At 45.7% G+C, this 20,886-nt stretch overlaps 1 protein-coding gene across 1 annotated transcript in view; it reads left to right on the top strand.

Annotated features, from left to right (window-relative positions):
* LOC126418943 (phenoloxidase 2-like) overlaps positions 1 to 20,886 on the top strand; it is a 233,575-nt gene that overhangs the window by 103,304 nt on the left and 109,385 nt on the right. Inside the window, exon 8 of the mRNA XM_050085979.1 lies at positions 19,461 to 19,625. Coding sequence (XP_049941936.1) covers positions 19,461 to 19,625 — 165 coding nt within the window. The remainder of the gene's footprint in view (positions 1 to 19,460; positions 19,626 to 20,886) is intronic.

Below are 20,886 nucleotides of genomic sequence, written 5' to 3'. Positions count from 1 at the left end.
TGTGTTCACAAATATACAAAACATCCATGTGCCACCCACTCCCATCACATGACACAATGAATATTTATTCATAAAGATCTGTCCATGCATTTTCATGTGACGCTACATACAGACAAAGTGAAACCTGCCCTACAGTCGCCATTTACAGGACCATAATGAGTTCCGAAACACAATACAAACACTTTTGATATCAAAATTGCTGGAAAACAAACAACATTGTCGGTGAACTGGCTTAAACCGGTGTAAACTTTAGCAGATCTATCACAATGGGCCCCATCTCCTCCTGTGCACCCATTAGTCAATTTCCAAGTGTGGGTGAATCTCCATAATTTTCTGCCTGATGACATATCTGTCTCATTATGCAGTACCAACATCGTACTTACCACTACCTGCACAGATAGGCAGTCATGTTCAAGCACTGTCACTCACAGTTTTATGCACACGACTCCTGTCCCACCAGAAGTTGATATAGCAGGACTCACCTCCCATTTTTCAGCAGCTTTTCCACTCATCATTACCACCCTGTCTTACACTGGTACTGGCATCCTGTTGATGCAGCAGTGCAAGGTAATGCCATCATAATGGCTCCCTCAGAAAACGCCGTCACCCAGCCAGCAACAATTAAAGATGCCACTGAGGCTTCTTCCTTATTTTCTAACACGCAGCAACCCATGAGTCACACCACCGATGTTATGCTTTGGGGGTGCCTTGCGCCCCCTGGTGCACCTTGCTGACTATGACATGTCTTCCATCACATCCCCTGTCACACAGCCACCGAGCCACCCACATCACTTGAGACAGATGACGCCCCACTGCAGCCTCTCCCTCTCCTAACATGCTATGCACTAAAGGGGGGGGGGGGGCACTCTCTGGCAGCATAACATCTCTGAATCTGTAAACGATGATTGCTGCTCCGCGAGGCAGTAAGAATTAGTATGCTCTGTATGCTCATAATGCTTAAACGTGTTATGTATATGTGCCTGCTAATAAATAGTGTGGAAATCATATCTCTATGCTGTGTCACTATTCTGCTATCACACAGCTGGTACCTCACTTCCCACACATATCTTACAGTGTTGTTAATTTGCTTTCTGTGTCCTTAGTTAATTCTAAAATAAACGAGTTATGTTTTTTATTTACTCATATCAGAAGTCAATCTTTACAGTACACCAGTACATGCAGTTATACACAGTGTGTGTGTGTGTGTGTCTATATATATATATATATATATATATATATATATATATATATATATATATATATATATATATATATATATATATATATATATATATATATATATATATATATATATATATAAAAAAAACAAAGATGAGGTGACTTACCGAACAAAAGCGCTGGCAGGTCGATAGACACACAAACAAACACAAACATACACACAAAATCCAAGCTTTCGCAACAAACTGTTGCCTCATCAGGAAAGAGGGAAGGAGAGGGGAAGACGAAAGGAAGTGGGTTTTAAGGGAGAGGGTAAGGAGTCATTCCAATCCCGGGAGCGGAAAGACTTACCTTAGGGGGAAAAAAGGACAGGTATACACTCGTACACACGCACATATCCATCCACACATACAGACACAAGCAGACATATTTAAAGACAAAGAGTTTGGGCAGAGATGTCAGTCGAGGCAGAAGTGTAGAGGCAAAGAAGTTGTTGAACGACAGGTGAGGTATGAGTGGCGGCAACTTGAAATTAGCGGAGATTGAGGCCTGGCGGATGACGAGAAGAGAGGATATACTGAAGGGCAAGTTCCCATCTCCGGAGTTCGGATAGGTTGGTGTTGGTGGGAAGTATCCAGATAACCCGGACGGTGTAACACTGTGCCAAGATGTGCTGGCTGTGCACCAAGGCATGCTTAGCCACAGGGTGATCCTCATTACCAACAAACACTGTCTGCCTGTGTCCATTCATGCGAATGGACAGTTTGTTGCTGGTCATTCCCACATAGAATGCATCACAGTGTAGGCAGGTCAGTTGGTAAATCACGTGGGTGCTTTCACACGTGGCTCTGCCTCTGATCGTGTACACTTTCCGGGTTACAGGACTGGAGTAGGTGGTGGTGGGAGGGTGCATGGGACAGGTTTTGCATCGGGGGCGGTTACAAGGATAGGAGCCAGAGGGTAGGGAAGGTGGTTTGGGGATTTCATAGGGATGAACTAACAGGTTACGAAGGTTAGGTGGATGGCGGAAAGACACTCTTGGCGGAGTGGGGAGGATTTCATGAAGGATGGATCTCATTTCAGGGCAGGATTTGAGGAAGTCGTATCCCTGCTGGAGAGCCACATTCAGAGTCTGGTCCAGTCCCGGAAAGTATCCTGTCACAAGTGGGGCACTTTTGTGGTTCTTCTGTGGGGGATTCTGGGTTTGAGGGGACGAGGAAGTGGCTCTGGTTATTTGCTTCTGTACCAGGTCGGGAGGGTAGTTGCGGGATGCGAAAGCTGTTTTCAGGTTGTTGGTGTAATGATTCAGGGATTCCAGACTGGAGCAGATTCATTTGCCACGAAGACCTAGGCTGTAGGGAAGGGACCGTTTGATGTGGAATGGGTGGCAGCTGTCATAATGGAGGTACTGTTGCTTGTTGGTGGGTTTGATGTGGACGGACGTGTGAAGTTGGCCATTGGACAGGTGGAGGTCAACGTCAAGGAAAGTGGCATGGTATTTGGAGTAGGACCAGGTGAAACTGATGGAACCAAAGGAGTTGAGGTTGGAGAGGAAATTCAAGAGTTCTTCTTCACTGTGAGTCCAGATCATGAAGATGTCATCAATAAATCTGTACCAAACTTTGGGTTGGCAGACTTGGGTAACCAAGAAGGCTTCCTCTAAGCGACCCATGAATAGGTTGGCGTACGAGGGGGCCATCCTGGTGCCCATGGCTGTTCCCTTTAATTGTTGGTATGTCTGGCCCTCAAAAGTGAAGAAGTTGTGGGTCAGGATGAAGCTGGCTAAGGTGATGAGGAAAGAGGTTTTAGGTAGGGTGGCAGGTGATCGGCGTGAAAGGAAATGCTCCATCGCAGCGAGGCCCTGGACGTGCGGAATATTTGTGTATAAGGACGTGGCATCAATGGTTACAAGGATGGTTTCCGGGGGTAACAGATTGGGTAAGGATTCCAGACGTTCAAGGAAGTGGTTGGTGTCCTTGATGAAGGATGGGAGACTGCATGTAATGGGTTGAAGGTGTTGATCTACGTAGGCAGAGATACGTTCTGTGGGGGCTTGGTAACCAGCTACAATGGGGCGGCCGGGATGATTGGGTTTGTGGATTTTAGGAAGAAGGTAGAAGGTAGGGGTGCGGGGTGTCGGTGGGGTCAGGAGGTTGATGGAGTCAGGTGAAAGGTTTTGCAGGGGGCCTAAGGTTCTGAGGATTCCTTGAAGCTCCGCCTGGACATCGGGAATGGGGTTACCCTGGCAAACTTTGTATGTGGTGTTGTCTGAAAGCTGACGCAGTCCCTCAGCCACATACTCCCGACGATCAAGTACCACGGTCGTGGAACCCTTGTCCGCCGGAAGAATGACGATGGATTGGTCAGCCTTCAGATCACGGATAGCCTGGGCTTCAGCAGTGGTGATGTTGGGTGTAGGATTAAGGTTTTTTACGAAGGATTGAGATGCAAGGCTGGAAGTCAGAAATTCCTGGAAGGTTTGGAGAGGGTGATTTTGAGGACGAGGAGGTGGGTCCCGCTGTGACGGAGGTCGGAACTGTTCCAGGCAGGGTTCAATTTGGATGGTGTCTTGAGGAGTCGGATCATTAGGAGTAGGATTAGGATCATTTTTCTTCGTGGCAAAGTGATACTTCCAGCAGAGAGTACGAGTGTAGGACAGTAAATCTTTGACGAGGGCTGTTTGGTTGAATCTGGGAGTGGGGCTGAAGGTGAGGCCTTTGGATAGGACAGAGGTTTCGGATTGGGAGAGAGGTTTGGAGGAAAGGTTAACTACTGAATTAGGGTGTTGTGGTTCCAAGATTGTGTTGATCGGAATTTTGAGGTTTTGGAGGGAGTGGAGCTGGAAGTGGGAGATTGAGTAGATGGGAGAGACTGGGTTTGTGTGCAATGAGAGGAGGTTGAGGTTTGCTGGAAAGGTTGTGAAGGGTGAGTGAGTTGCCTTTCCGGAGGTGGGAAACCAGGAGATTGGATAGTTTTTTGAGGTGGAGGGTGGCATGCTGTTCTAATTTACGGTTGGCCTGTAGGAGGATGCTCTGAACAGCCGGTGTGGATGTGGGAGAGGAAAGATTAAGGACTTAATCTTTCCTTAATCTTTCCTCTCCCACATCCTTTCATCTTTCCCCCTCCTTCCCTCTTTCCTGATGAGGCAACAGTTTGTTGCGAAAGCTTGAATTTTGTGTGTTTGTTTGTGTGTCTATCGACGTGCCAGCGCTTTCATTTGGTAAGTCACATCATCTTTGTTTATATATATATATATATATATATATATATATATATATATATATATATATATATAGACAAATGTCGGCTTGTGTATGTGCGGATGGATATGTGTGTGGGTGCGAGTGTATACCTGTCTTTTTTTCCCCCTAAGGTAAGTCTTTCTGCTCCCGGGATTGGAATGACTCCTTACCATCTCCCTTAAAACCCAAATCCTTTCATCTTTCCCTCTCCTTCCCTCTTTCCTGATGAGGCAACAGATTGTTGCGAAAGCTTCAATTTTGTCTGTATGTTTGTGCTTCTTTGTGTGTGTATCGACCTGCCAGCACTTTCGTTCGGTAAGTCACATCATCTGTGTTTTTAGATATATTTTTCCGATGTGGAATGTTTCTCTCTATTTATATATATATATATATATATATATATATATATATATATATATATATATATATACAAAGATGATGTGACTTACCAAATGAAAGTGCTGGCAGGTCGACAGACACACAAACAAACACAAACATACACACAAAATTCAAGCTTTCGCAACAAACTGTTGCCTCATCAGGAAAGAGGGAAGGAGAGGGAAAGACGAAAGGATGTGGGTTTTAAGGGAGAGGGTAAGGAGTCATTCCAATCCCGGGAGCGGAAAGACTTACCTTAGGGGGAAAAAAGGACGGGTATACACTCGCACAAACACACATATCCATCCACACATATACAGACACAAGCAGACATATTTAAAGACAAAGAGAGGAAACTCTTTGTCTTTAAATATGTCTGCTTGTGTCTGTATATATCCCGTGTATCAGAGAGTACCGAATTGCGTAGGGATCCAAAGGGAACGGTGATGGACCTTAGGTACAGAAGAGACTGGAACAGCACATTACGTCCACATACTAACACCTTTTTATTGATCTTTTTCACTGACGCACATGTACATTACCATGAGGGGTGAGGTACATGCACACATGTGGTTTCCATTTTCAATTACGGAGTGGAATAGAGTGTGTCCCAACATGTCAGGCCAATACATGTTCAATATGGTGGCTCTCATTTGCTGCACACAATTGCAATCTCTGGCGTAATGAATGTCGTACACGCCGCAGTACATCTGGTGTAATGTCGCCGCAGGCTGCCACAATACGTTGTTTCATATCCTCTGGGGTTGTAGGCACGTCACGGTACACATTCTCCTTTAATGTTCCCCACAGAAAGAAGTCCAGAGGTGTAAGATCAGGAGAACGGGCTGGCCAATTTATGCATCCTCCACGTCCTATGAAATGCCCGTCAAACATCCTGTCAAGGGTCAGCCTAGTGTTAATTGCGGAATGTGCAGGTGCACCGTCATGCTGATACCACATACGGTGACGCGTTTCTAGTGGGACATTTTCGAGCAATGTTGGCAGATCATTCTGTAGAAACGCGATGTATGTTGCAGCTGTTTGGGCCCCTGCAATGAAGTGAGGAGCAATGAGGTGGTCGCCAATGATTCCACACCATACATTTACAGTCCACGGTCGCTGTCGCTCTACCTGTCTGAGCCAGCGAGGATTGTCCAAGGACCAGTAGTGCATGTTCCGTAGATTCACTGCCCCATGGTTTGTGAAGCCCGCTTCATCGGTAAACAGGTAGAACTGCAACGCATTCTCTGTTAATGCCCATTGATAGAATTGCACTCGATGATTAAAGTCATCACCATGTAATTGCTGATGTAGCGACACATGAAACGGGTGAAAGCAGTGATGATGCAGTATGCGCATGACACTATTTTGACTCAGTCCACTGGCTCTCGCAATGTCCCGTGTACTCATGTGTGGGTTCATGACAACAGCAGCTAACACACCAACTGCACCCACTTCTCCTGTGACGGGCCTGTTACGGACCCGTTTGCGTGCTACGACCATACCTGTTGCATACAGTTGGTGGTAGATGTTTTGCAATGTGCGGCACGTTGGATGCTCTCTGTCCAGGTACCGTTCTGCATACACCCTGCAGGCTTCAGCTGCATTTCATCGACACTCGCCATAGATGAGTATCATCTCCGCCTTTTCAGAGTTCGAATACACCATGGTCACAGTTCCTACAACACTACACTATCACAGACATCTGGTAACTCAGTATACTACAGTTGATCTGCGTGTGGAGACGAATGCAGAATAACAACAGCAGCAAGCGCTACATGCGGACACTGCGACAGCTATACCAAACCGCAACAGTGCACTACAGCCACACTCATAAACACAGTCGCCATCGTAAACATGTCCCTGAAGATGCTGCTCGCCAACCGTGGCCCGTGTTTGTTACAACATGCAACTGAACGTCAGAGGGTTCAAGCGTCAACTTTAGGTTACAGTATCTCCGGATGTAATTAACATTTTACAATGCAACAAATGGCACTGATTACGTATTTGTTTATATGTTCAGATGTGCTAACAAAACTAATGGGGTTCCATTTAAAAAAACGTAGGTTTGTGTTAAAAAACATACTTCCGTGCAGTTTTGTATTGTTTGTATTAAACAATTACACTAGCCCCTCTCCTCATGGGTGGTCTGTGGAATCGGTTCGTCGGTATTTGATGTGGTTTACGAAATATATCCAGCAGTAACATTAGGTGACTCACCCTGTATAGATATCTCCCCCTCATGAACCATGGACCAAGCCGATGGTGGGGAGGCTTGCGTGCCTCAGCGATACAGATAGCCGTACCGTAGGTGCAACCACAACGGAGGGTTATCTGTTGAGAGGCCAGACAAACGTGTGGTTCCTGAAGAGGGGCAGCAGCCTTTTCAGTAGTTGCAAGGGCAACAGTCTGGATGATTGACTGATCTGGCCTTGTAACAATAACCAAAACGGCCTTGCTGTGCTGGTACTGCGAACGGCTGAAAGCAAGGGGAAACTACAGCCGTAATTTTTCCCGAGGGCATGCAGCTTTACTGTATGATTACATGATGATGGCGTCCTCTTGGGTAAAATATTCCGGAGGTAAAATAGTCCCCCATTCGGATCTCCGGGCGGCGACTACTCAAGAGGATGTCGTTATCAGGAGAAAGAAAACTGGCGTTCTACGGATCGGAGCGTGGAATGTCAGATCCCTTAATCGGGCAGGTAGGTTAGAAAATTTAAAAAGGGAAATGGATAGGTTGAAGTTAGATATAGTGGGAATTAGTGAAGTTCGGTGGCAGGAGGAACAAGACTTCTGGTCAGGTGACTACAGGGTTATAAACACAAAATCAAATAGGGGTAATGCAGAAGTAGGTTTAATAATGAATAGGAAAATAGGAATGCGGGTAAGCTACTACAAACAGCATAGTGAACGCATTATTGTGGCCAAGATAGATACGAAGCCCACACCTACTACAGTAGTACAAGTTTATATGCCAACTAGCTCTGCAGATGACGAAGAAATTGAAGAAATGTATGATGAAATAAAAGAAATTATTCAGATTGTGAAGGGAGACGAAAATTTAATAGTCATGGGTGACTGGAATTCAAGTGTAGAAAAAGGGAGAGAAGGAAACATAGTAGGTGAATATGAATTGGGGGACAGAAATGAAAGAGGAAGCCGCCTGGTAGAATTTTGCACAGAGCACAACATAATCATAACTAACACTTGGTTTAAGAATCATGAAAGAAGGTTGTATACATGGAAGAACCCTGGAGATACTAAAAGGTATCAGATAGATTATATAATGGTAAGACAGAGATTTAGGAACCAGGTTTTAAATTGTAAGACATTTCCAGGGGCAGATGTGGACTCTGACCACAATCTATTGGTTATGACCTGTAGACTAAAACTGAAGAAACTGCAAAAAGGTGGGAATTTAAGGAGATGGGACCTGGATAAACTAAAAGACCCAGAGGTTGTACAGAGATTCAGGGAGAGCATAAGGGAGCAATTGGCAGGAATGGGGGAAATAAATACAGTAGAAGAAGAATGGGTAGCTTTGAGGGATGAAGTAGTGAAGGCAGCAGAGGATCAAGTAGGTAAAAAGACGAGGGCTAGTAGAAATCCTTGGGTAACAGAAGAAATATTGAATTTAATTGATGAAAGGAGAAAATATAAAAATGCAGTAAGTGAAACAGGCAAAAAGGAATACAAACGTCTCAAAAATGAGATCGACAGGAAGTGCAAAATGGCTAAGCAGGGATGGCTAGAGGACAAATGTAAGGATGTAGAGGCCTATCTCACTAGGGGTAAGATAGATACCGCCTACAGGAAAATTAAAGAGACCTTTGGAGATAAGAGAACAACTTGTATGAATATCAGGAGCTCAGATGGAAACCCAGTTCTAAGCAAAGAAGGGAAAGCAGAAAGGTGGAAGGAGTATATAGAGGGTCTATACAAGGGCGATGTACTTGAGGACAATATTATGGAAATGGAAGAGGATGTAGATGAAGATGAAATGGGAGATATGATACTGCGTGAAGAGTTTGACAGAGCAATGAAAGACCTGAGACGAAACAAGGCCCCCGGAGTAGACAGTATTCCATTGGAACTACTGACGGCCGTGGGAGAGCCAGTCCTGACAAAACTCTACCATCTGGTGAGCAAAATGTATGAGACAGGCGAAATACCCTCAGACTTCAAGAAGAATATAATAATTCCAATCCCAAAGAAAGCAGGTGTTGACAGATGTGAAAATTACCGAACTATCAGCTTAATAAGTCACAGCTGCAAAATACTAACACGAATTCTTTACAGACGAATGGAAAAACTAGTAGAAGCCAACCTCGGGGAAGATCAGTTTGGATTCCGTAGAAACACTGGAACACGTGAGGCAATACTGACCTTACGACTTATCTTAGAAGAAAGATTAAGGAAAGGCAAACTTACGTTTCTAGCATTTGTAGACTTAGAGAAAGCTTTTGACAATGTTGACTGGAATACTCTCTTTCAAATTCTAAAGGTGGCAGGGGTAAAATACAGGGAGCGAAAGGCTATTTACAATTTGTACAGAAACCAGATGGCAGTTATAAGAGTCGAGGGACATGAAAGGGAAGCAGTGGTTGGGAAGGGAGTAAGACAGGGTTGTAGCCTCTCCCCGATGTTGTTCAATCTGTATATTGAGCAAGCAGTAAAGGAAACAAAAGAAAAATTCGGAGTAGGTATTAAAATTCATGGAGAAGAAATAAAAACTTTGCGGTTCGCCTATGACATTGTAATTCTGTCAGAGACAGCAAAGGACTTGGAAGAGCATTTGAATGGAATGGACAGTGTCTTGAAAGGAGGATATAAGATGAACATCAACAAAAGCAAAACAAGGGTAATGGAATGTAGTCTAATTAAGTCGGGTGATGCTGAGGGAATTAGATTAGGAAATGAGGCACTTAAAGTAGTAAAGGAGTTTTGCTATTTGGGGAGCAAAATAACTGATGATGGTCGAAGTAGAGAGGATATAAAATGTAGGCTGGCAATGGCAAGGAAAGCGTTTCTGAAGAAGAGAAATTTGTTAACATCCAATATTGATTTAAGTGTCAGGAAGTCATTTCTGAAAGTATTCGTATGGAGTGTAGCCATGTATGGAAGTGAAACATGGATAATAAATAGTTTGGACAAGAAGAGAATAGAAGCTTTCGAAATGTGGTGCTACAGAAGAATGCTGAAGATTAGATGGGTAGATCACATAACTAATGAGGAAGTATTGAATAGGATTGGGGAGAAGAGAAGTTTGTGGCACAACTTGACCAGAAGAAGGGATCGGTTGGTAGGACATGTTCTGAGGCATCAAGGGATCACCAGTTTAGTGTTGGAGGGCAGTGTGGAGGGTAAAAATCGTAGAGGGAGACCAAGAGATGAATACACTAAGCAGATTCAGAAGGATGTAGGTTGCAGTAGGTACTGGGAGATGAAAAAGCTTGCACAGGATAGAGTAGCATGGAGAGCTGCATCAAACCAGTCTCAGGACTGAAGACCACAACAACAACAACATCATATATCTATATGATATCAATCTGAACTTGTTTCGTCCACTCTTTCCGGAGAAAGTTGGTTCTTAAGAATCAGGATTTTGCCATGTGATTTACCAACTGACCTGCCTACACTGGACACCGGCAGACAGCGTTTGTTGGTAATGAGGATCACCCTGTGGCTAAACATGCCTTGGTGCACGGCCAGCACATCTTGGCACAGTGTTACACTGTCTGGGTTATCTGGATACTTCCCACTAACACCAACCTGTCAGAACTCCAGAGATGGGAACTTGCTCTTCAGTATATCCTCTCTTCTCGTTACCCACCAGGCCTCAACCTCCGCTAATTTCAAGTTGCCGCGGCTCATACCTCTCCTGTTTTTCAACAACATCTTTGCCTCTGTACTTCGCCTCGACTGACATCTCTACCCAAACTCTTTGCCTTTACAAATGTCTGCTTGTGTCTGTGTATGTGCGGATGGATATGTGTGTGTGTGCGAGTGTATACCTGTCCTTTTTTCCCCCTGAGGTAAGTCTTTCTGCTCCCGGGACTGGAATGACTCCATACCCTCTCCCTTAAAACCCACATCCTTTCATCTTTCTCTCTCCTTCCCTCTTTCCTGATGAAGCAACCGTTGGTTGCGAAACCTTGAATTTTGTGTGTATGTTTGTGTTTGTTTGTGTGTCTATCAACATGCCAGCACTTTCGTTTGGTAAGTTACATCATTACAGAGGACTTAATTATAAGGTAATCAATGCATTATTGAATCCAGTGCATTGTAGTTTTGTATGAAGTACCCCAGTAGTGTACTGGGGTGTAATTGTGTATAAATGAAAAGTAAAATACATCTCAACAGTCTGTGTTTGTGTTTATGATTATCAAAGAGTCTGAGGGTTAAGTTCGGGTCAGTTACACCAAATAACACTCCCATTTTGCAGTAGTTCATTTATTCACCTAAACACATCAGAGGCTTGCAAAGAACTGACATGGCGGAACTGCACAAAGATAATGTTTAGCGTAGTTCAAAGACGATACTCAGATTCATGCTGGTGTTGGTCAGCTCAAGAGCGTCAATGGGGAGTTGTGTGGGTAGATGTCTACATCTACATCTACATTGATACTCTGCAAGCCACCCAACGGTGTGTGGCGGAGGGCACTTTACGTGCCACTGTCATTACCTCCCTTTCCTGTTCCAGTCGCGTATGGTTCGCGGGAAGAACGACTGTCTGAAAGCCTCCATGCTCGCTCTAATCTCTCTAATTTTACATTCGTAATCTCCTCGGGAGGTATAAGTAGGGGGAAGCAATATATTCGATACCTCATCCAGAAACGCACCCTCTCGAAACCTGGCGAGCAAGCTACACCGCGATGCAGAGCGCCTCTCTTGCAGAGTCTGCCACTTGAGTTTATTAAACATCTCCGTAACCCTATCACGGTTACCAAATAACCCGGTGACGAAACGCGCCGCTCTTCTTTGGATCTTCTCTATCTCCTCCGTCAACCTGACCTGGTATGGATCCCACACTGATGAGCAATACTCAAGTATAGGTCGAACGAGTGTTTTGTAAGCCACCTCCTTTGTTGATGGACTACATTTTCTAAGCACTCTCCCAATAAATCTCAACCTGGTACCCGCCTTACCAACAATTAATTTTATATGATCAAGGAAGGTGAAGGAAGGTTCGGCCACTGAACCTGGAAGTTGTTGAAGCGAGCCGGGCATCGTACTGGATGTGCTGGTCGTGCGGCGACAGGTAGCCTGGCGGCTTGTGGGAGGAACGGAGCGACAACGATGATGTCTCCGGTGGGTGTGGTGAACACACGGAGGATGTCCAGGTCGACGATGGGCGAGAGGGGAAGACATTTCACCAGGTGTCAGGGAATGGCGGAGGTTGTGTCATGACCACTGGATGAAGGGAAACACATGACGAACAGTGTATCATTGCACAGCATTATTGAGATGTCGTGGACAGGCACAAACACCTTGAGAGAGGACATGTTCAAGATGGGGGGGTCTTGAGAAACCTCGACAGGGAGAGGCAGGCGACAGTGGAGAGGTCGAAGGGACCAGCGGTGAGGGCGTGATCATAGGTAAGCTTGACGTGGGGAGCATGTGGTCACTCGACGAAGTGCGTGAGACCAGAGTAGAGGGGCAGGTCAGAGGAGAGCTCGACGATTGGAGCTGGAAGTCACTCGACCGAGCATGTAAGTCCGATGTGGAGGGAGTGATCGGAGCGTCGTGAGCCACAGCAGTGAGTGGCGTGGTCGTGGCCTGAAGGGGTTAGAAGCAGGCTCGACATGAGCAAGCTTAAGTCTGTTGAGAGAGACGGTAACAGCTGAATCTTTTATCTGGATGCCATAGGTGTTGGCTGGGCGCTGGAGAACTTGGTATAGGCCAGTATATGGAGGATGGAGGGGAGCACGGACAGTGTCATCTCGGAGCATGACGTATTCGCAATTGTCCAGAGATTTCGGAACGTGAACCTTAGGGTGGGAATGGCTGGCGGGTGGAGGGATGTGGAGGTTGATGAAGTGGTGTCTGATGCGGTCCATGAAGGAAGGTAAATCAGACTGGGGGAGAGAAGCAGAAGGGCTCACAAGTTCACCAGGGAGAACAATGTTCTGGCCGTATATGAACTCGGCTATTGTGCCTTTGAGGTCTTCCTTATAGATCGCACGAATGCCGAGTAGCACAAGGGGAAGGGCCTCCATCCATAGAGGCTCATGGCATCGAAGAGCCGCTTTGAAAGTGCAGTGCCAGCGCTCTACTAGCCCGTTACTTTGCGGGTGATATGCTGTGGTATGGTTGCGCTGGATGCCGCAAATGTTACAAATCTCGTTGAACAGGGCCAACTCAAATTGTCTGCCCTGGTCAGTCGTGATGATAGCTGGACATCCGAAACACAGTACCCATGACTCAACGAAAGCTCGAGCAATAGTTTCTGCTGTAATATTGGGCAGGGGGACAGCCTTGACCCAGCAAAGTTGTTTGGGCGATAGATGAGAGAACATAATGAAAGTCGTTAGAGGGGGGGAGAGGGCCGACAATGTCAATATCAACATTCTGAAAACGCCCAGGAGGGATCGAAAAGGCACCGATGGGAGGGTGAAGTGTGCTTGTGTACTTTGCATCATTGGCACGTGACGCAGGAGTGTGCCCATTGCTGGCAATCCTTGTTGACATTTCTCCACACAAAGCACTCCGCTATGAGGTGGGCCGATGCACGAACACCGGGGTGGGCTAAATTATGCAATGCATTGAAGACAGCTTGATGGAGCGTGGTTGGGATAAGGGGGCGTAATGTGCCTGTACTGTCGTCACACCAGATCTCACCAGAAATGTCAGGGAAGCTGGTGCGGACAAAGTGTAGTGAAGAGGTAGAGTCTGAAATGAGGTTTTGTGTGTCCTCGTCGGTGGGTTGGAGGTTAGGCAGTTCAGAGAGGTCAAACAGCGAATGAACAGCACCGACTCATGAAAGGAAATCAGCAACTATATTGTCAGCACCCTTTATGTGTCTGACATCGGTGGTGAACTGAGATATGAAGTCCATGTACCTGAAGTGGCAAGGAGGCGGGTCAGCTGGCGGGTCTGTAATGGCTGCAGCCAGGGGTTTGTGGTCCGTTAAAACATAGAAAGGGCATCCCTCAATGTCAGTCTTAAAATGCTTGATCGCTTTGTAGACCGCAAGCAACTCCCTGTCAAATGCAGAATATTTCCATTGTGCATTAGTGAGCTTGCGCGAGAAGAACTGCAGAGGCAAAGTCTGGCCGTCGATTGTCTGGATAAGGACAGTGCTGATGGCAGTATCACTCGTGTCTGTGGTGCTGAAAAGCTACGCATTGGGATGAGGATGCGCGATGGTGCAGGCCTTGGCAAGAAGATTTTTGAGGGCAGTGAAAGAGTCAGTCATAGCAGGATTCCATGGAACGGGCCGAGATCCAGAAGAGTTGGTGCCTCTCAAGGCGTCCGTCAGCGGAGCCTGAATCTCTGCAGCCTGAGGTAGATGTCGGCGATAATAATTAACCATCCCCAGAAAGTCCTGGAGCTCTTTGAATGATGCAGGTCTGGGTGGGTTTAGTATTGTTTGTAATTTCTCAGGGGGTGGTGAAATGGCATCGGCGGAGACCTGGAAACCAAAGAAAGTGACAGCGGGTTGATGTAGCTGCAATTCGTCCTGGTTGGTCTCGATGCCTGCTGCCGCAAGAGTGTTCATAACAGTTTGCACATGTCGAATGTTGTCCTCAACGGAGGAGCTGAACACAAGAATGTCATCAAGATATGCAAAGCAGAATTTTAGGTCGAATAGCACTTCGTTAATGAAGCGTTGTCAGGTCTGGGTTGCGTTTTTCAGACCGAAGGGCATGAATCGAAACTGAAATAGCCCAATCGGGGTGGTGATTGCTGTCTTCTCTATGTTTTCCGGTGCCATGGGGATCTGGTGGTAGGCCTGTTTGCAATCAATGACAGAGAACGTTGTCGCACCTGCAAGGGAACTGGTAAAGTTAGCAGTGTTGGGTATGGGGTAGGTGTCCATAATTGTTAGTGCGTTTAATCGATGGTAGTCTCCGCACATGCTCCAGGACCCGTCTTTCTTGGGTGTCATATGTATGGGCGTGGACCAGCTACTGGCAGAGGGTTCAATGCCACCAGAGCCTAGTAGTTCAGAAATCTGCTTTTTAAGGTCGGAGAGGCGCTCAGGACAAAGTCGACGTGGTTTTACTGCATATCCGGGGACCTGGCGTGAGGCGAAGCTTGTGAACCGTGCCGTTTGTGAAGAAATGTTGCCGGCGGTGTGGGAGGCAGTTTGTTTACAATGTGTGGCGGGCTGAGTGGGCGATGTGTGGTCGTGGTGTTCGGAGCCACTCGGCGGATCCGACGGGAGCCGAGGCGGCAAAGTGTTCCAGGAGTCAACACGACAAGATGGTCGCCGACCCAAAGCAGTGGCACCAAGGTCAGGTGAGCTCGGTAGAGCTCATGAGCCTTTAGTGAGACCATTGTCCGAGGGCGCGGCCTGTGGCAGCACAGTCGCGTGTGAAACGCTACGCGCGAGTGCACTGTTTGTGTTGTCAGTGGCATGGCGGCGTGCAGGAGCCGAATTTAGAGGTGCTGTCCGCGAGGGAGGGGGGGGGGGGGGGGTAGGAGCTGTCAGTTCGGGAACACATGACGCTCGTCGCCCATGCGCACTCGTGTCCAGCCGAGTGTCAAACACTGCCGTGTTAGGGGTGTGTGGCCCTGTGGAACTGTCAGTACACGTTGTGGCAGACTTAATAGCACAGTTGCGAGGGGCAGTGGGAGGTAAGCACACGGAGGCTCGATTTCTGGGACTACAAGCAGATTCGGCACACTTACTTACCTCACTTTGTCCTTGCTGCAGTGTCTGTAATTCCTTTGCTGCATCGGAGAGCTGGAGCTGTGTTTCATGGAGCCAGAGGGAGAGCTCGATGTTTTCCTTGCGTAGGCGAGTGACGTGTTTGAGCTCGACAAGGCACTTATTCATGGTTTCTTGTAACGTCAGCAACAGAGATGAGCATGATGAATGATGAGATGAGCCCGGATCGATTTGTCACGAGGGGGGGGGGGGGGGGGGGGGCGGGGTTTGCTCAACAGAGCACAGGGGAAGTGAGTCTTGGACTGGTGATGAAACACGCTGTTTCACACTAGGTCCGGTGAAAGTTTGTGGTGTCGCAAGAAGTCACTGCCTAGTATAGGTTGGTCAATTTCATACACTAAAAAAGTCCACTTGAGTTTACAGTTTGTGGAGAGTGAGACGATGTGGGAAGTTGAACCTGAGCATTGTAGTTTAGTTGAATTCACGGCCTGCAGTGAAGTATGATGAGGGCGGATGTTTGACGATGCTAAGGACGTAGGCAGCAGCAAAACATCGGCGCCTATGTCCACTAGGAAAACGTATCACGACGAAATGTCTTTAATGTAAAGTCGTCCGCAATTATCCGGTCGTTCCTGGACAGAATGTAGCACTGGTATGTGCCTGTCATGTTGTGCGCAGGAGGCATTTGGGAAGCAGCAGGGTTGTCTGCAGTTCCTTGCCGCCTCACCAAACCGTGTGTGGGAGTAACAGTACGAGTGGTGCGATTGCATTTCCTGCGGAACGTTCGTTGCCAGTGGCGGTGGCTGAGGTTCAGTAGCTGCAGCAGGCTCGGTTGCAGGAGGGGGCATGACTGTGGGCAGAGCCGGTGACGTCCCAGTAGCTTGCTTACTGCTTCCTGGAGTGAGTGGAACGGTCAGCACAGTGCGGCCCCGACCGCGTCCGGCCGCAGGACGACGACCCTGAACCTGAGACTTGTCAGGTAGGCAATGGCTGGCGAAATAGAGCAGTGATGCATCGTGTAGCTTGTCAGCAATTGTCACTGTTTGCTCAACAGGTTCAGGAGACCTCTGAGCCAGAGCAAAGCGGATGTGAGGAGATAGTTTATCTGACCAGATGGTGAGGAGAGCTGTGTCAGAGAGTAGATCAGCACTGACCAGGGCACGTAGTAGTCTCCAGAGCTGGGAAGGTTTGTCGTTGCCCAGTTGCTCGACGTGGAGCACTTGCCATATTGCTGCCTCAGTTGAGCGTGCAAGCCAACATAGAACTGTCTTTTTGGCTAGAGTGTACCGGGTAGATGAGTCCGGGGCGTCGACCAGGTCGTGCAGGTGGGTGATGAGGCAGAGAAACCGGGCTGACTCATCGAGTTTGTAATGGTCGAACACTTCATCTGCAATTTTGAACCAGGTTGTAGCTCTATCAAGATTAAATGGCGGCAGCATCGGTAAGAGTTGTAGACTGTTCAGAAGAACAGGTTGAGTTGAGTTAGTCGGGGCACTGCCTGAAACAAGCTGTTGTTGCTGTAGTATTCCAGGAGGGTGTTCCTCATGGGGATGTGGCAACAACAGCTGTTTGGGTGGCATCGTGAAGGTGATACATTGTGGTTGAGCACAGTCCGTTGTGATATGGAAGGCTGACACAGATGATACACTGTAATGTGTCAATTGCGGTTGTGGAAGCTCCACACGTTGCAGGTGTGTTTGGATTGATGCATGGCAGAAGACCAACGCGGATGAGGCACCGAGATGTGCCGAGAACGGTAGTGGAAGCTGGACTGGAGCCAGCGCGGGGGCGACAGGTGAGAAAAAGTTCAAAGTTTCAGAACACGTGTTGTACCGCAGAAAGCTTGATGTATGATCAGAGCCAGGGTCACCTGTGTTGCAGGGAGGCTGCGGAGGTGTGGGCTGTCCAGAAGCACAGTGTGGGAAATGATGTTGACTGTGGGATGGAATGTGTGAATGTTCACTGTTCATAGTCACCCCACTCAAAACAGTGTGCGGATAAGGTGAATCTCATGGCACAAATCACTGAGGTGTAGCAGTGGGACGGAGGTAGAGGTCAGGCACAGATAACAAGTTATTGTTCCTGTTGCAGGCCTAGGTATCAAAGTAGGAAGGCATGTGCTGATGCTGAACCAAGGTAGGCACGGGCGTGGCTGGATGCTGAGCAGGTTGACCTGTTAACGAAGCAGTTCCGGCCACGTGGCAAGTATCTGCATGGTGCGGCATGGATTGCGGCGTAGCAAATCGTTGTCCTGGTGGTGGTAGGTTGTCCAACGAAGCATTCACAGAAATCAGCATTGGTTCCGCACTGCACGAAGATCTGTAAGAGGTAACGGCACAGTCGATGAGGGAGGGCACATGTAGTGGGAACAAAGGCGTTTGATAGCTGGAGTCATGCACACTCCTAACCTCACTTATTGTTGCAGGCTCGAAAACGTCCGGCGTAATCGGCGTAATCGTCGAGTGAGAGGCATCGTGTTGCAGTCCTGGCGGGTGTACATCGCCTGCAACACGATGCATGTCAATCACAAAATCCAGCATTAGGTGCTGGGCTGAAGTCATTGTTCGAATGCTGTGTCAATGAAATACACGTGAAAATAACCGATGTGGAGGTCGCGGACACAGTAAAACGGCGAAAACGGAAGATGTTACAGCTCGGGGTCACCAGTGAGGGTGAAGTTTGGGTCGGTTACACCAAACAGCACTCCCATTTTGCAGTAGTTCATTTATTCACCTAAACACATCAAAGGCTTACAAAGAACTGACATGGTGGAACTGCACAAAGGCAATGTTTAGCTTAGTTCAGGGACAATACTCTGATCGATGCTGGTGTTGACCTCATTGGCGCCACAAGTCCATAATTTTTTTTTTTCATTGAAAATAATCTTCAAAGAACGGTGCATTTGAAAATAACAAGGTAAGATGGAAATCAACAATGATGTTCCACCAACAAACAACCTCTGGAAACTATTTTGTTAATCTTGCTTGTATGGTCTTTCCTCATACTTCCCTTGACCTGTGACACTGGTTGACTTTCCTGCTAGGTTTTTCAACAGTCTTGTTGTTCAGGTTACCGCCAGGTACTCTTAGGTGACCTGTGCTTATATAGTAATGAACAACTGTAGCAAACTCTTAGAATATGTTTTCGAGGACTGCACTGGTGAGAAGAAAATCTAACAGTAGCTCATAGGGAATGTGTGCAACCATACATAATGCGGCTAGCAAAATATTCTTTGTTCAGTGGCCAGAAATAACAAATAGTCAAGATAAGACACATGGCCAGTTAAAGGCTGGCTTGCACGTGGTGTTCCTTTTGAATTGTCAATTTTTGGATGAACAGAGTAACAAAGTTGCAGTCATTGTTTTCAAAAAGCTCACATTTATGTTCAGAGGTTTTACCAGCAAAATACATAATAGATGTTGTCACTAAGGCTTTAGCATAAATCATGCTTTACATCTTTATCTGAGAACTAGGAAAAGTGTATAGCTACTGATGCTTTATTACAAAAACAGCACTCAGTGATTTGGAGAAGTGACTTCTTGTATTTATGAAACAGTAAAGCAAACACTGAAACTTTGTAATGAAAGTATGAATTATAAAAATGAAAAATCATGTAGGTTATTCATCCTCCTTGCAAATTGCATGTGATTCTCCATACTTTAAGTTATTCATAGTGAAAAAGTAGCTAAATAAGTATACTGATATTTCAGAAGGTAGTGAATCATTGTGTCATCACTAATGATAGTGCTAATTCCTATCTACTGCTTTCCATTATTATGTGAGAATTTTAAAATTCATTATTTCTACTGTTATTTTTTTAGGAAAGGAAAGAAGTAGTTGACCTTACAGAAACAGAAGGCATTGATGTTCTTGGTAACATGATGGAAGCAAGTACATTATCAATAAATCCGAGCTTTTATGGTGATTTGCATAATCTTGGACATCTCATGATAGGCTATTGCCATGATCCTGATGCAAGACATTTGGTAAGCATAATGTAACTCCTTAATAACTCTGGCCAAAACATAATATACTTACATAGAAAGGTTGGACCAAATAATATGAATATTTGCACTTGGTGGAAACCTGTCACGTATAAACTACATCCTACAGGCCTGAAGCATGCTGCCTAGTTGGTGAGATTGATTGATTGATCGATTTTTATTGCTCAAAAACAAAACATTTACAGGGATGTAAAGTTTGTATAAGCAATGTCAATAAATGTACAAACAACAATGACTATAAATACACAAATAATTAATCTATGTTAGAAATTATGCTCACAGAAATCTTCCATTGTATAAAAACAATTTTGAATTATTAAAGTTCTTACAAATATCTTAAATTTTTTCAGCTCCAGACTCTTAACTGACTCTGGTAGTTTATTAAATAGCTTTACAGATGTGTTTGAAGCTGTTTAGAGTTTTGGTATATGAGCAGTAGTCTTTTCTTACATCATTACAGTGTTATAACTACGTACATCAGAATTCAGATCAAAACTAGACAAGTTCTTTTTAATGTACAAGAGACATTGAAATATGTATATACATGGCAAGGTCATAATACTAAGTTTAATCAATAATTCTCTACAGTGAGTTCTAGGTGGTACTTTACATATCAGTCGACAGCTTTTTTCTGGGCTGTAAATAAGCATTTTGAGTAGCAATTATTTCCCCACAAGATTGTCCCATACGTCAAATGAGAGTGAATATCACTATAATAGACAGAAAGCAAAATTTTCTCATCTACTGTTGCTTGTAATTTTCAGAGCATAAATATTCCTTTAGAAATTATTGGTGCTAAGTAATTCACATGTGCCTGCCAGCCTAAATTATTTTGCAAAACAATGGCTAGAAACTTTACAGGAACTGCCTCTAAGGTGATTCTATTGTTATAAGAAATGTTTAATTCCTGTGTTTTATTTGTGTTCATAGACAGGCTATTGGCATTGCACCAGTCAGAAAGTATATCTGCCTTGAGTGAGGCAGAGTTACTTATATTGTTGTTCATAGGCACTGTAACATTTAAACTGATATCATCTGCATACAAGTAACAGTTTGTAGTATCATCTGTTACATTGCTAGGTAGGTCATTCATATATAATATGAACAATAGAGGGCCCAAGATTGACCCTTGAGGAACACCATGGTTAACGGGTAAGAAACTAGAATATTGGTTATTGAAGTAAACAGTTTGAGATCTATTAGATAAGTATGACTGAGAAACCTACAGTTTTTAATCTCAGCA

Source organism: Schistocerca serialis, chromosome 9 (genome assembly GCF_023864345.2).
Source record: "Schistocerca serialis cubense isolate TAMUIC-IGC-003099 chromosome 9, iqSchSeri2.2, whole genome shotgun sequence".
In the NCBI taxonomy this organism is placed as follows: domain Eukaryota; kingdom Metazoa; phylum Arthropoda; class Insecta; order Orthoptera; family Acrididae; genus Schistocerca; species Schistocerca serialis.
Note: the sequence above shows the minus strand (reverse complement) of the source record. Positions and strands in the feature narration are given on the sequence as shown.